The sequence below is a fragment of the Orycteropus afer genome, unplaced genomic scaffold (genome assembly GCF_000298275.1).
Source record: "Orycteropus afer afer isolate SDZICR_OR568_19922 unplaced genomic scaffold, OryAfe1.0 scaffold00079, whole genome shotgun sequence".
Lineage (NCBI taxonomy): Eukaryota > Metazoa > Chordata > Mammalia > Tubulidentata > Orycteropodidae > Orycteropus > Orycteropus afer.
In genome coordinates this window covers 3,995,885-4,012,161 of record NW_006921666.1, presented here as the reverse complement: position 1 = coordinate 4,012,161, position 16,277 = coordinate 3,995,885, and the positions used below count along the sequence as shown (strand labels likewise).

General features: G+C 41.9%; 1 protein-coding gene across 1 annotated transcript in view; it reads right to left on the bottom strand.

Annotated features, from left to right (window-relative positions):
• Positions 1-2,238: 2,238 nt before the first annotated feature.
• The window catches only part of VIPAS39 (VPS33B interacting protein, apical-basolateral polarity regulator, spe-39 homolog), a 49,797-nt gene continuing 35,758 nt past the window's right edge, over positions 2,239-16,277 (bottom strand). Inside the window, exons 11-19 of the mRNA XM_007941333.2 lie at positions 12,267-12,340; positions 9,428-9,503; positions 8,646-8,780; positions 7,967-8,008; positions 7,556-7,645; positions 6,013-6,099; positions 3,514-3,603; positions 3,007-3,111; positions 2,239-2,259 (exon numbers count right to left, since the gene is read on the bottom strand). Coding sequence (XP_007939524.1) covers positions 2,239-2,259; positions 3,007-3,111; positions 3,514-3,603; positions 6,013-6,099; positions 7,556-7,645; positions 7,967-8,008; positions 8,646-8,780; positions 9,428-9,503; positions 12,267-12,340 — 720 coding nt within the window. The remainder of the gene's footprint in view (positions 2,260-3,006; positions 3,112-3,513; positions 3,604-6,012; positions 6,100-7,555; positions 7,646-7,966; positions 8,009-8,645; positions 8,781-9,427; positions 9,504-12,266; positions 12,341-16,277) is intronic.

Genomic DNA, 16,277 nt, shown 5'->3' with positions numbered 1-16,277 from the left:
GCTGTATGGAAAGTGAATTTGCTCTGTATATCTTCACCCAAATCACAATTAAAAATAAATAAATAAATAAATAAAATAAGAAAAATAAGATTGGTGACACAACAGATATATGCACACCCATGTTCACTGCAGCAAATTCACAACAGCAAAAAGAAACCTAAATGCCCATCAACAGATGAATGGATGAATGGATAAACATACAATGGTACTTACACAATAGAATCCTATACAACGAGTTTAAGAAACATCTCAGTGTAGATGAACCTAGAGGACACTATGGTGAGTAAAATTAAAACCCACTGCCATCAAGTTGATTCTGATTCTCAGTGACTGTATAGGAGAGGAGAACTCCCCAAAAGGGTTTCCAAGGGTTATAAATCTTTATGGAAATAGACTTTCTTCCATGTGGCTGTTGGTGAGTTTGAACTGCCAGCCTTTTGGTTAACAGCCAAATGGCTTAACCACTGCACCATCAGAGCTCCTTTGAATGAAATCAGTCAATCACAAAAGAACAAATACTGAATAAGGCCCGTAATGTAAAAAGTCAAGAAAAGATTTCACACAAAAATGAAGTTGCCTGAAATTGCATGTGAAGGTCTAAAATTGCAAAGTGAAGGTATAAAAACATGGAGTTTTGTCCCTTAAAGTAGGGTTTTGCCAGCCTCAGCACTGCTGGCATTTGGGCAGGCCATCTTTGTTGTGGGGGCTGTCCTGGGCACTGCAAGGTATTTAGCAGCATCCCCAGCCTCTACCCACCAGATGCCAATAGCACTACTTAGTTGTGACAATAAAAAGTGTTTCCAAACGTTGCCAAATGTCTCTCTGGGGGAAAAGTCACCCCCAGCTGAAAACCACACTGCCTTAAGGCATGCTGGCTACCTCTCTACGAACACATCCTCCTTTTTCCTATCACTTCACCCACTCCACACAGCCAGAGGATCATAGAACTCTACAAACTTAGAGATTACCCTGTTCTCGTGTTACAGATTAAGATGATGAGTCCAGAGAAGTAAAGGGACTCACCCAGGATCACACAGCTTGTTAGTGACAGAGCTGGGTTTACAAGGCAGGTTTTCTGTCTCCCAGCTCAGTGTTCTATTTCCCATAAGCACCACTGTTCAATAACCTGACATGTGTTGACAGGCTGCTGAGTGCAACACTGAGGCAGCCTTGTAGTGGTGCCATCGCTCTGCACAGAAAGCCCTGGAGGGAGAGAGATAGCGCCAAGGAGGAAAGAGGTTTATTAGGAGTCTCCACGTGCCAAGGAAGCCCAGCATGGTCACAGAAGGGGGAGGTAACATGGGGACAGGGCGACAAGTCAGCATTACAGAACCTCTTGTCAAAAACCAAGTGTGAAAATAAAACCTCCATGTTAATATCTGGAAGGTCAGTACTGTTGCTAAGTTCAGTCCAGGTGAAACTTCCGGAAGCATCTGGTACAGTAACGAGATTCTGCACTCAGGAGAGTTCTCCAGCACTGCTGAATCCGAGCTCCATTTAAGGTCGCAGATCCGGGGTGGGAGAAGAGGAAAAGGCGGTTGGCCTCAGCACCCACTCAAGGTCATCTCAGTGAGTAGGTGAGAAAGGAAAGCATATGTTTCTGGCCGGAGGGCAGGCCGGGACAGGAGAGGGACGCTGGCTGAAGAAGCACGATGTCTGGGCCATCTCTGCCACAAAGTGGAGGACTATGCACAATCTGGTGCGAGTTTATCTCCAGCAGGTCTTGGGCAACACTAGTCCCTTCCTGAGTCCCCTGGATACAGCCATTTTGATTCTGTTCTAATTTCATTTAGAGCAGAACCACTGATGTACAGCATCAAGTCCAGGGTCATCTCAGCTATGGAGTGGCTACCCTATGGAGTGCCCTGTACCTCTTAATCAAGGAGGCTTCCTTTCTGGAGTAGTTACTTTTCTCAGGCTGAGAGCAATCTTGTCCAGTATGGGCCCAATCTAGAAATCACTCCCGCCTTCACATGAGCACCAGGTAGAGGGAGTACTACTCAGGAGTAGTCAAAGCTTTTGATCTCGGCCCCTAGATGAAGGCCCTTGGGCAGAAGGTCAGTCTGCAGCTGGCTGTGCCCAGGTGCTGGTTTCTGTCCCAAGGGGTTCAGGCCCTGCCTATGGATGAAGGGCCCAAGTGAGGTGATGATGTGGCTCTCTCAGAGAAGAGCTCTCTCTTCTTTCACAGGCAAGAAAAGAAGAAATGAGGCTGCTTCCTTTCAGGGTAGCTAATGCCACTCAATTCTTCCATCGAATTTGCTGTGGAAAGAGCAAGGGAATGTCAGTTTTCACTGACCTTTACAGAGCGAGAGATGGAGTACAAATGAAAAAGGATCAGAGAGGGTAGGGAATGAGAAACAAAGGAACATGGAGAAAATATTTAACATGTGTGAGGGTGTCATTTATTCAAAGACAGATTAAACACCCAGTCCATAGCTTATAAGCCTGATTTGGGGGGCTTTTTTTTTTTTCCCCCTGGTTCTGTCCTCCTCTGGGCCAAGCTTAACTAGCTCTGCATGACCCTAAGGTAAGTCTCAAAATAATAGGGAATTAAATGCTTCATATTAACCAAAGGCTCAGCTCTTTCATGGTATGAGAGATGAACCAGCTGAACTCTCTAAAGAGTTAGTCTCTTTCGCCCACTTCTTATTTCCAGCAGGTAAGTTAAATACACTCAAAGGAGACTACAGACTGGACAGTTTGAATCTATAACATTTGCTTTCATACTTCTAATAGTTAGCCCCTCCTACCTGCTAGGTTTAACAATTACCTGAGCATTACAGTTATGTCTCAGCTGGCAGCCCCTAGATTACCTTTACATCATCCCACATCTCAAGAGTAATTTCTGCTGTTCAAAGCTGTGATCTGACCCTTGGGCTACAGAAGAGTTTACACCTATGTGGCTCAGCTAACTGCAGTACCACCAGGGCCTTGGAAACACACCCTGGATGCTACTTTGTGAACTGTCTCCTGAGACTGCTAGTGGGAGAAGTGATAGCTGCTCACCGAGCTGATGAGAATGGCATCAATCTTCTCCTCCTCCGCAGATCCTTTATCTACTTTACTCCTGTATGCTACCAACTGCTGACGATCCTTCAGGTCCCGGTAGGTCTGTTCACCAAAACAAATAATATCAAACCCCCAATCAACCTCCTCTACCAGGCGCTTTTTCTTTTTGTCACTACCACTTCAAGCAAGGTCCTAGGGGAGGCCAAGAAGCTACACTGGGATGACAGTGAGGTCAAGCACCCACAGATTTTTATGTTGGACACACATCATAGAATGTATTTGGCTTGATTCAGTTCTACAAATTCTCTTAAGTGTGACAAATTTATGAAAGCAGAGAGAAACCACTTAAAGGGCAGGAGTACTGGTCTCCAAACTAACTCTTGTCAAATCATTTTATCTGTTAAGTCAGAATTTATGGAAGCATCTCAGGATCTAGGACAGAGAATATAGTAATCTACTCTCCAGTGAGGGTGTTTCAGGGTATCTCATTTCCTGGGAACTCACATCAATGACAACATCATGGCACTTGAACTTAGTGGCCAAGTTCAACTTTGTGTCCACATCTTCCACCAGATTGACATACTCCTGTAATATCTGTAGGAAGAGATACTTCTAATTAATGATTCCCAGAACCATAAAACACAGAGCTCTAAAATGTAGAAAAAAATCCTGAGAAGGTAAAAGAGGTCAATATCCAATAGCTATAATTCCAATCATCAACTCCATTTTTCTCAGATCAAGATGCAATTAAAAAGTAGGCAAAGGCCATGACCATGTATAGGGCTGGAAGACAATGTTTCTACAAGTGTATTTGTATGTTCCGTAAGAATTCCCGGATATATAATAGAGCTGACAAGGGACAAGGTTGCAGTCACAACCAAGTCTGTAGTTGTGGCCACAGCCAGCTACCCAAAGTAAGCAAGTAGTTGGACCTGTGGGCTCAGGACTGTACTCGCAGGAGACATCAAGCTCAATTGGCATAACATACTACACAAAAGCATTGTTCCACAACCTACTTTGGCGAGTAGCGACTGGTATCTTAAAAGCTTGCAAGCAGCCATCTAGAAACAACAATGGGTCTCTCCTCGTCCAGAGCAAAGAAGAATGAAGAAAACCAAAGACACATGGAAACAATTAATCCAAGCAACTGGTACACCATGCAATCCTCAGGCTATATGACTATGAGACCAGAAGAATTAGATGGTGCCCGGCTACCAATGTCAACCACACGGAGGGGATCTATGTAGGAGATCCTGGATAGAATGGGAGAACAATGTGGAATAAAACTAAAATTCATTAAAAAAAAAAAAAAAGGGATCCAGGTTTGCTGGTCTGATAAAGCCTGATGGAACCCCTAGCTGCCTGTCAGGTCTGGAATTGAACCTACTCCTATGGCTTCCAGCCAAACAAAAGACAGGAATATGAGCTGAACATTTACATTAGGTAGATATACTCCTTGGAGAGATCAATCATGGGAGAATAGAAGGGCTGTGTATGCACAGGAAGACAGTTCAGGAAGGCAGGAGCACATGTGAGGGAAGGACACAGGGAAGAGGTAACTATGGGGAGGAAGAAGGAGGGGAGCTATTGCATTGTGGGAAATTGCAGTCAATGTCATGAGACAAAATGTATGTGAGCTGCTGTATGAAAAGTGAATTTGCTCTGTAAACTTTCACCCAAATCACAATTAAAAAAAAAAAAAAAAGTAGGCAAAGGATTTGAATAGATATTTTTCCCAAGAAGATATACAAACAGCCAATAAGCACATAAAAAGGCACTCAAGTCAATAGTCATTAGAGATATGCAAACCAAAACGACAATGAGATACCACGTCCCACCCACTAGGATGGCTATTATCAGGGAAAAAATAAATAATCCAGAAAACAACAAGTGTTGGCAAGAATGTGGAGAAAGTGGAACCCTGTATTACTAGTGGGAATGTAAAGTGGTACAGCTGCTACAGAAAACAGTCTGGTAGTTTCTCTAAAAATAGAACATACAGCTACCATATGACTCAGCAATTCTATTCCTAGAGATCTAAGAGACCTGAAAATGGGGAATCAAACAGATACTTGTACTTGAATGTTAATTACAGCATTATTCATAATTCCCAAGAGGTGGAAATAACCACCTTGATGTTAAGTGTCATGAAGAGATGAATGGATAAACTAAAAGTGGTCTCTCCATAAAATGGCCTATTTTTTAGTCACAAAGAGAAATGAAGTTCTGACACATGCTACAGTATGAATAAACCTTGAAAACATGCTGAGTGAAGTGAGTGAGATGTAAAAGGGCAACTATTGTTATGATCCCACTAACATCAAATATCTAGGATAGGAAAAGGCAAAGAGACAAAACTTTATTAGTGGTTGCCAGGGGTGGGGATTAGGGGTTTTTGGTGCATTACTACTTGAAGGGTTCTGAGTTTGTTTGAGGTGATTAAAAGAAAAACTTTTGAAAACAGATAGTGGTGATGACTACACAACATAAATATAATTAATGTCACTGAGCACTTAAAAATGGTTAACAAAGGCAAATTTTTTTGTTATATGTATTTTACCATAATAAAAATTAAAAGAAGATTCAACAGAAAATGAGGTGGCCCTATGCAGTACTACGGAGTGAAAGAAGAGCTGCAGACATTCCTCTTTACCCTATAGGCAGATACCCCTGCCATAATGGGACGTTCCAGACTGAGCCAGTGCCCTGCCCACACCCCTTTCTCAGTGAGTGCTTCTTTTGTATGATTTGTATAGTCCATCAGTACTCCACATAGGCTATTCAGAACATGCTCTTTGGAGAGGGCAATTTGAGATTACTTTTAAAGGGCAGAGTAGAACTTTCCTTCCTGGTTTCTTCTATCTCAAGGCCCAGTGCAGCCATTAGTTTCCTTTGGGTGAAAACCAAACAGGTCTGGTCTCCTGTCACCGACACTATAGTAAGAAGCTAAAATTAGGGACTTCTTAGAATATCGTACAAGCAACTTTCTGTAGGAGCCATTACCTGAACAGGGGCATTATTCTTGTGCAAAATTTCCACAACTCGATGGAAGCCAATGGGTGCTCTCTTCTTGGTGTAGCCCAGCCAGTTCTGAAAAAGGAACATGGGGTAGCAGTAGCTAGGCAGGATATATCCCACACCCTCAGACTCAGTCATCCTGTTTATGGTCAGACCAAAATGACATGGTGGGAACACAGGGTGGATGAAAGAGAAATGAAGAGAGATGAGTTTTCCAGAGAAGTCAAGGAACTTCAAAGAGTAGAAAAGAGCAAGAGGTATGAAATGAGTTCTCAGATCTATAAGCACAATTTTAGAAAAAAAGTCTGTGAGATACTGTGAAATGGAGTCAGTAGTTTACTTAACAAAATTTCCACTATGAGCTTATCTGTGTAGAAAAACCCTATCTTTCATATCATATATGTATTTGCTGTTATTTGTAAACACATGGGAAAAGGTCTGGAAACTAACTACCAAACTTTTAAGAGCATTTGTCTTGAGGAAAAGGCATGAGATGGGAGCAGGTAGACAATGAAAGAACTTTACTCTTTATACGCTTTTAATGAGTGTTTAGGAGCTCTGATAGCGTACTGCCTAAGGCATTTGACTGCTAACCAGAAGGCTGGTGGTTCAAACCCACCAGCCACTCCTCAGAAGGAAAATGGGGCAATCTACTTCCGTAGTGATACTACCTTGGAAACCCAAGGAGGGGTCACTATGAGTCGGGTCCAACTCAATGGCATATAACAACACAACGTAGAGTGATTTTGATATAGGCATCTATTATCTTGGTAATTAATGTAACTAATTAAATAATTAACAAGAAAAAGAACATTCTTAAACTCATAATGGAAAAAAGAAAAAAGGCATATGTGTGTATATACAGAGTAAAAGCAAAGATGGCAAAAATGCTAACAAATTGGTGAAGCAGTTAAGGAGTATATGGAGGTTGTAGTTGCTAGGTGCTGTCAAATCAATTCCTACTCATAGCAACCCTGTATGACAGAGCAGAGCTACCCCATAGGGTTTCTTAGGCTGTCATCTTCAGAGGAGCAGGTCACCAATTAGCAGCCCAATGCTGAACCACTGTACAACCAGGGCTCACTAAAGAGTATATTTAAGAAAGAAAAACAAAAAACCCACTGCCATCAAGTTGATTCTGACTCACAGTGATCCTATAGGACAGGGTAGAACTGCTCCACAGGGTTTCCAAGGCTGTAAATCTTTACAGAAGCAGACCAGAAGCAGACCGTCTCATCTTTCTCCTGCAGAGCACTTGGTGGGTTTGAACCAGCAACCTTTTGGTTGTCAGTCGAGTACTTTAACCACTGTGCCACCAAGGCTCCTCAATAAGTATAAACGTTCATTATATCATTCTTTCATCTTTTCCGTAAGTTTGAAATTTTTGAATATTAAAAGCTAGAGGAAAAATAGAAACCACTAACTAGAACTTGATAGTCCCTTGAGGCCATTAGATAAAAGGACAATACAATGGCCCTTTTCTTTTTCCCCATGCATGAGCAGCAGGAAACAGTTCCAGGGCACCTACCTTTGTGGTAAAGAGGGCATCTACATCATGCCAGGCACGAAGCTTGGCGCGAGCAGCCAGGGCCGTCAGCACATACTGTTTGTCTGGGATCTAGAATGCAGACACCAAGCGAGGTTAAAGAAAGGAGAAATGAGTAGGGAAGGTGCATGAGAATTCTAGAAAAGATGGGCAAAAACATGGCCTGGTATTGATTCTGCCCCTTAAAACAACACAATTCTTAGGTGACCCTTAATCTCCAAGCCCAAGCATTGCTGCAGGCCATTTAGATGAAGTCTTCTCTCATTTCCTACAAGCTCCTTCTTTCTGCCTTTGTATCAAAGGACTTATTGGGCAAGGTGACAAAGCCACAGCCACTGCACGTAGTTACCCCGATACTAATTTTATCAAAAAACCCGACCAATTGATATCTACCTTAAACGTCTTCTTCAGGTTGATGGGACTGCTGAATGTCCCCTAGAACGAAGGTGGAAAGAAGGAAGTTACTGACTTTCCCAATCTCCTACTTTGACACTATTCAGATTTTCTACATTTCACACCATACTGGCAATTACTTTACGAGAAATGCTCTTTTGGGTCTAATCAGACATTACCATAACTTGGCTGAAAGGGGACTGGGTTGACTTCTATGGTGCTTTCCCCAATTCTCTACTGGATCCAAGTAAGGGGAAATGTCTACTTAAGGCCATCAAATCCAAACTTCTTAGCAACAAACAAAAACACTCAAAAAGAAACTTTACCCACAGCTACCTCACACTGTGTAGCTCCTCTTTTCTACCTTGGTTTTATTTTCTTCTCTAAACTGAGCCAATCCATCTGAAATTAAGTCCCCTGAACAGAGAACACTACGGTAACCAGCACTAGAGACAGAATATGCTATACTAGCATGCCAGCTCACTCAAAGACATGTAAACCCTTACAAACCTCTTTTTCTCTTGACTCTCCCCTGCTGAGGGCCGGAAAGCTTCCAGGTAGAGGTCTAAGAACTAGACACACTCATTTTCACTAAAATACATCAAAATACTGAATTTGAACTACAGTCCTCCTGTGCAAGGAGAACCTACGGGGCCTCACTTTCACACTCTGCCTGTACCTCAGCTTCCGCGTAGTGGTAGAAGCACGAGTAGAAGAGCGTTGTCACTAGTGGCATGTTGAGGATGGAAGCTTTGCGGGGATGCTTCCGGAAGATCTCAGTCTGTCCTGCTGATTCTAGATGTCGATCATTTGCCTGTAGTGGAGTGAGTCATGTAGAAGAAAAAGAATAATGTTCATGGAGGAGATAATGTTCACGGCAGGAGAGACAACTGTAACACTAGCAGTTTCCTTTTCCTCCCAAGGGAAGAGGCAAAGAAGAGAAAAAGAAAGACATCGCTTAGGAGAGCCCAAAAACCTGCTGATGTCTATTCCAACTGATAGTGACCCTACAGCACAGAGCAGAACTGCCACTGAGGGTTTCTAAGGCTGTAATCTTAGGGTTATCAGACTGCCACATCTGTCTCCCATGGAGCAACTGCTGGGTTTGAACCACCAACCTTTTGGTTAGGAGCCAAGCATTTAACCATTGTGCCACCAGGGCTCCTAGGAGGATAGCCCAGAAGAGTTTAAAATCCATAAGATGATGGTGGATCTAAGTTGGATGGAGAAAGACTGGAGAAGTGCTTATGACATGGGAGATCTGGGATGAAGAGTAAACAGTTCCAGGGTAACACCAGGTGAGAAGGAAAACATGCCACAAACAATGGAGAAAGGGGAGCTGTCATGGAAAGGGAGAAAAGCAAAGACTCTGAGGGACTGTAACGGGAAATGACGTACACAAGCAAAGCACAGAAGTCTCCTAGATGCTGAATAGCACTGAGCATTGGTGAGGACTCTAACCTCAATGATGATCTGACGTTCCAGAAGTGTGTAATGGTCTTGTATGTGTGCAGAGTCTTCTGCTGAAAAGGGCAAACTGGCATAGGGCCAGAGAGTTAGTACCTCTTTTGTACTCAAAGGGGAAACAAACTCTTCTAAACCAAACCACCACTGAAAGCTTAAGAGGCTCATGGTGGTTCACAAATCTGATCTCCATTCACTGTTAGAGCATCCCTGAAAGGCAGAGAGATGGGGCAGGCGATAGAGTAGACGTTGGTCTTGGACTTTGTGTTTAAGATGTCATCAATTTCATTGGGATCCTGAAGGATTATAAATATATGTAGCATCAGTGATTTTGCTGAGGCATGACTTAGAGTCCTCTCATTCAGGGAGCTGGAGTGTTTGGTGAAACGGTTACATAGCTAATGAGTGAGGCCAGCCAAGTGCCCATCATCCAGATTCCAGTGAAGCTCTATTATTCAAGTCACTGCTTATGAAGGAACTCTCACTTACATTTGTCAGCCATTTTTTATTGGAGAGTAATAAAGGTAAATGAAATTAATTACAATTAATTAAAATTACATTTGTACATTGACAACGATCTACACAAATGCCAAGGGTCCCATCTTCAACATTATAGCATGTTTTTATAAATGAAGTTGAGGAACAAATAATGTCTTACCTACAAGTCATATTGTAAGTCAATGGGTAAGCCCAGGAAGAGAACAGATGTTCAACTTCCAGTTCACAGATCTATCCTTTAGAAAGTGCTGCCTTATTCCCTTATTCCATTCACTCCAGGGAGACTTCTGAAATTCAACTATACTATCCTAGACTGGCGGGAGCTCTGGTACCATAGTGCCTAAGGCACTTGACTGCTAACCAGAAGGCTGGCGGTTCAAACCCCGGTTCAAACCCACCAGCCACTCCTTGGAAGGAAGGTTGGGCAATCCTACTTCTGTAGTGATACCGCCTCGGAAACCCAAGGAGGGGTCGCTATGAGTCGCGGCCAACTCGATGGCACATAACAACAACAACAACATCCTAGACTGGCTGTTCAAACCCATCAGCCACTCCTCGGAAGGAAGATGGGGCAATCTACTGTCATAGTGATACTGCCTTGGAAACCCAAGGAGGGGTTGCTGTGAGTTGGATCCGACTCGAGGGCACATAACAACAACAAAAAAATCCTAGACAAGTGTAATCCACAGCCAGTTTTTATAAGAGATAAAGGGAGAAAATAGTAGGTTCCAGTTACTTCACTATTCTAACTTGTCTTTTTTTCCTCAGAAGCCACATGATATATCATCAGTGTGATGGTTATGTTTGTACGTCAGCTTGGCTAGGCCTGGTTGAGTGGCTCGGCAGGTGGATGTAGTATTCCCCACAATGAGACTGGTAATCAACTCCATGGTGGAATCTACTGGGAGCAGCTGAGTAGCTGCCTTTGGGTATGTAGTCTGCTTCCTGGATATAAGAAGCAGCTTCGAGAATGGTCTCTAGCCTACGGCACACTTGGACCCTGCATGTAGCTGTGTCATTGCTCAGCAGCCTGCTATGCTCTACCGACCTTGAGACTTACAATGGACTTAAGTTAATGGCCTGCCATGTGGTTTGGTAATCAGGACTGTGCCTTTTTACTTGTCAACCTTGGGGCTTCTCAGCCTCAGCAGCCAGCAGCTGTCTGAGTGAAGACACGCCTCTAGCTCCAGTGGGCCATGAGCAGGAGGCAGAGCTGGACCCCAAGGTTGAGGGGCTTTCACCCAGCCCCTAGAGCTTGGCACTTTGAACTTGGACTTAAAGCCTCCAACTTGTAAGAATAAACTCCTGTTAAGGTTATCCCATTTGTGGTATATGTTCTAGTCAAAGCGGCACTAGGTAACCAGAACAATCAGTATTTGCTAACATGAGAATTAAGGATTTCACTGACATAGACAAATATCCAAATGTGAAGCCTGGGATTCATGTCACATGAAGAATGACTGAAATAACTGTGAACGCTGAACTTGGAGAAGCAAGGTCTACTGGATAGAATCCATTTGTTGTTGTTGCTATGTGCCATCCAGTCAGACCCAACTCATAGCGATCCCTCCTTGGGTTTCCGAGGCAGTATCACTACGGAAGTAGATTGCCCAACCTTCCTTCCGAGGAGTAGCTGGTGGGTTTGAACCGCTAGCCTTCTGGTTAGCAGTCAAGTGCCTTAGGCACTATGCTACCAGAACTATAGCTACTTTCAAATACTGACATGTAGAAGAGAACCTGGATTTGTTCGCATCAATAAAGAGGGTAGGTGAAAGATAAAAGAAGTAAGTTTCAGCTCTATATAATGAAGCACTTTCCAATAATGAAGGTTGTTGAATAATAAAAAGAGCTTCTAAGAGCACTGAGCTCCCCATCACTGGAAGAATACTGCATGGGACTAGGTTTTACAGGGATTCATATTCTGGATAAAAGCTTGCACTGGATTAGTGGTTCTTGGACTTTGAGATTTCAAGGACCAGTAACACTGGAAAACATACGGTCCATAAAAAAAAAAAAAAAAAAAAAGGTGCAGAAAAGTGTTGTAAAAGTTTTAATTTTATTATGTAAGATCTTTAAAAAAGTTACAACCTATTTTACTACCAAAAAGTAGAGGGAAAAATCCAATAAAAGATGGTCTTTTTAATTAAATAAAATAAATTTAGCTTTATGAAAACTCTGGGGACTGGCAGTTGGGAACATGAGACAATCCTTAGTGATGACTTATAACTAATTATTAGCCTTTACCTTCAAATATCTACCCACTCTACCCTCCCCTATTCTCTCTATTCTTTCTGTATAAAGGCATTTATACACAAACTCATCTCTCTACTACACTTACCCAATGCATGTCTTAAGAAATTCTTTTCGTTTCTCAGGGTCTTGAATGTTCAAGTGCTCTCGATAATGAGATAGCTACAAAAAACAGAGAAGGGCTTTGAGCTATTTCGTCTCCTTAGAAGGGGGAGGTAGCTCAGTAAGTGAACTTGCCAAGCTTAAAACCAAATTCCTTATCTTTCAAGAGTCCTTCTGGATGTGAGTGGGTGGATATGGATGTGGGTGTACTGAAAGTGTGGAACAAAGTGATTCAAAACCATAAATAAATTTATCTAAAACTGTACTGTCCAATATGGTAGCCATGAGCCACATGTGGACAGCTGGACAACGAGTAAGGAAGACCAAAGAAGAGGTAATGCTTTTGAGCTGTGGTGTTGGTGAAGAATACTTAAAGCACCATGGACTGCTAAAAGAACTAACAGATCTGTCCTGGAAGAAGGGCAGCCAGACTGCTCGTTGGAAATGAGAATGGCCAGACTTTATCTCACCTACTTTGGTCATATTGTCTGAAGGGACCATTCCCTGGAGAAGGATGTTATGCTTGGTAAATTGGAGGGTCAACAAAAAAGGGGAAGGCCCTCAACAAGATGGACTGGCACAGTGGCTGCAATGATGGGCTCAGGTATAATAAGCATCATGGGGCTCGCACAGGACCAGGGAGTATTTCGATCTGCTGTACATAGGGTCGCTATGAGTCAGGGATGACTCGATGGCACTTAACAACAACAGCAGCAGCCACATGTGGCTGTTTGAATATAAATTCATCAAATTAAATAAAATTAAAGTTTAGTTTCTTAAGGCACTTGACTGCTAACCAGAAAGCTGGCAGTTCAACCCACCACCCACCCCTTGGAAGGAAGGTTGGGCAATCTACTTCCATAGTGATACTGCCTCAGAAACCCAAGGACGGCTTGCTATGAGTCAGGGCTGACTTAATGGCACATAACAACAACAGCTGCACTTGTCACTTTCAAGTACTCAATAGCTATATGTAGTTATTGAAGCTTTATGTAGCTAGAGGCCAGTATAGAAATAGAGTATTCCTGTCAACACACAGAGCTCTGCTGAGCAGTGCTGATCTATAATGAGGCACTGACAGTGGCACACAAGTTCATAGAATATCTAGCCTTACTCTGAAGTTTGGGAATAAATTAAATGTAGACTAGCAGCTTTGCCACTTCCAAAGTACAGAAGCTTGGGAAACTCCAAATTCAGATATACCAGGATCCGTGACAAATTATCTTTAATTCAAGCACAATGAAGAGTAACAGAAAAATCAAAAAAGTTTTAAGTAACAATGAGGTACCCAAAACACATTAATCCTCACTAACTGAACTCCAAAACAGCAAACTACAAGAATGCTATACAAAGAAAAGTCCTTATAGTTTTGAATCTATGGAGATTAAAAATTTAAACAAAAAGCTTTTGAAAATGAATACTACAGACAATTACCTTCAGTAGAGTAAGATAAAGGATTCTTGAGATTTTCTCATGCCTCAAATCTTAGGTATAAACTTCTTTTTAGAAAACATTTTCCTGAGTTCTATTCTGCTATGCAAAGAAGATTAACACTATTATTAAATGTGCAGGCTGAATCTTAGAATCAATATCACACAAAAATGTGTGGCATGGCCACATGTGACACTGTCTTGCCAATGGTGGAGGTGAGAAATTCTTGTACTTGCACTGTAGTATCAGTCTTTAAAAAAAGGATCACTGGGAATGACAATAATCTCTGAAAAAGAGACTTTAAGTCCAAATCCATAGTTAAAGAAAACAACATTATATAATGATTAAATGGTCAATCCACCAAGAGGACATAACCATAATAAATATTTATGCACCTAATGACAAAGCTCTAAAATACATAAACCCTAACAAAACTGAAAAAAGAAACCAACAGTGCTACAATAAAAATAAGAGACTTTAACACACCATTTTTGACAATGCACAGAACAACTAGAAAAAAAACAGCAAAGATAGAAAAGCTCTCAAATGTTCATAGAAGTATTATTCACAACAGCAAAAAGATGGAAACATCGCAAGTACCCATCAATAGAAGAATGGATAAACAAATTATGGTACATACACACAGTGGAATACTATGCAACATTAAAGAATAATGACGCATCTGCAAAATACTTCCTAACATATATAAGGGAGCTCTGGTAGCATAGTGCCTAAGGCGCTTGACTGCTAACTAGAAGGCTGGCAGTTCAAACCCACCAGCCACTCCTCAGAAGGAAGGTTGGGCAATCCTACTTCCGTAGTGATACTGCCTCGGAAACCCAAGGAAGGGTCGCTATGAGTCGGGGCCGACTCGACGGCACATAACAACAACAACAACAACATATATGAACCTGCAGGACATTATAGTAAGTGAAATTAGGCAAACACAAAAGGATAAATATTGTATAAGACCATTGCTATAAAAAAAAATCAAGAAAAGTTTTATACACAGAATAAAGGTATATTGAAGGCTACCAGGGATAGGAGGGGAAGGAAGGGTAGATCTCTAGCTAGAGGGTAGACACATTACCTTGGGTGAAGGGAAAGGCAATATACAATAAAGGGGAAGTCAGCACAAAATGATCAAGGCAGAGGAAGACACTGGGAGGAGCACAGGAGTTAAACCAACAAGGTAAATACTATTACATGCACAATCCTGCAGTAACAGTAACAACAATTATCTACGGGTGGATACACAGACACAAGCTGAAGAAGAATGGGAAGGCAAATGGGACTATATTCCCAAATACATAATAGGTTTGACAGAAGATTCTTCTACATATGTATTTTTATGTGCTGCAAATATATGCATGAATACAGTAAAGCATACAGAGGGCAAAGTTATGAAAACTTCTTAACTATAACCAAAGACCTTGAAGGAATGAGTCACTGGGCCTGGGGGCTCAGCATCATAGTCTTGGGGGGACATCAAGGTCAACTGGCAATATACAGTCCACAAAGAAAATGTTCCACCTTCTACTTTGGTGAGTAGCGAATAGGGTCTTAAAAGCTTGTGAGTGACCATCTAAGATACAACTATTGGTCTCTCCCTTTCTAAAGCAAAGACTGAAGAAAATCAAAGACACAAGGAAACAATTATTTCAAGGGACTAATGGACCATGCAAACCCAAGGCTTATGACCCTGAGATGAAAACTAGATGGTACCTGGTTACCACTGCTTATTGCTTCCAAAGGGATCACAATAGGATGTCCTGGATACAGTAGGACAGAAATGTGGAACAATACTCAAAATTATAAAAAAGACCACATTTACTCATCTGAGAGAGACTAGTGGAACCTCAGACTATGGCCCTTAGATACCCTTCAAGCCTGGAACTGAACTCACCTCCATGGCTCAACTTTCAGTCAAACAAGAGACAGGTTTATAAGGTGAACAATAACACAAGGCAGGAACACACTCCCTATAACAACCAACCATACGAGATCAAAAAGGCAGCATTTGCCCAAGTATACAGCTCAGAAGGCAGGAAAGGACAGGAAAGAAAGAGCAATGGAAATGGTAACCACAGGGAGGAATGAAAAGAGAGCTGTTACATTGTGGGGACTGCAATCACTGACACAAATCAAAATGTGCATGAATTGTTGTATGGAAAAACAATTTTTCTGTAAACCTTCACCCAATTTGTTCTGTAAACTTTCACCCAAATCACAATAAAAAGTGTGTGTGTGTGTGTGTGTATAAAACAGAAGATCTAAATAACACAACCAACCATTTTGATTTCACAGACATACAGAACATGCCAACCAACAATAGCATAGCACACATTCTTCTCCAACACACATGGATCATTCTCCAGAAAGATCATATATTAGGCCACAAAGCAAGTCTCAATAAATTCAAAAACATCAAAATAATTCAAAGCATCTTCTCTGATCAAAATGGTATAAAACTAGAAATCAATAAAAGAAATAACAAGGGGAGGCGGGGCAAGATGGCGGACTAGGCAGAAGGATTGCACAGACCCTCTTCAACAAAGAAAAGGGA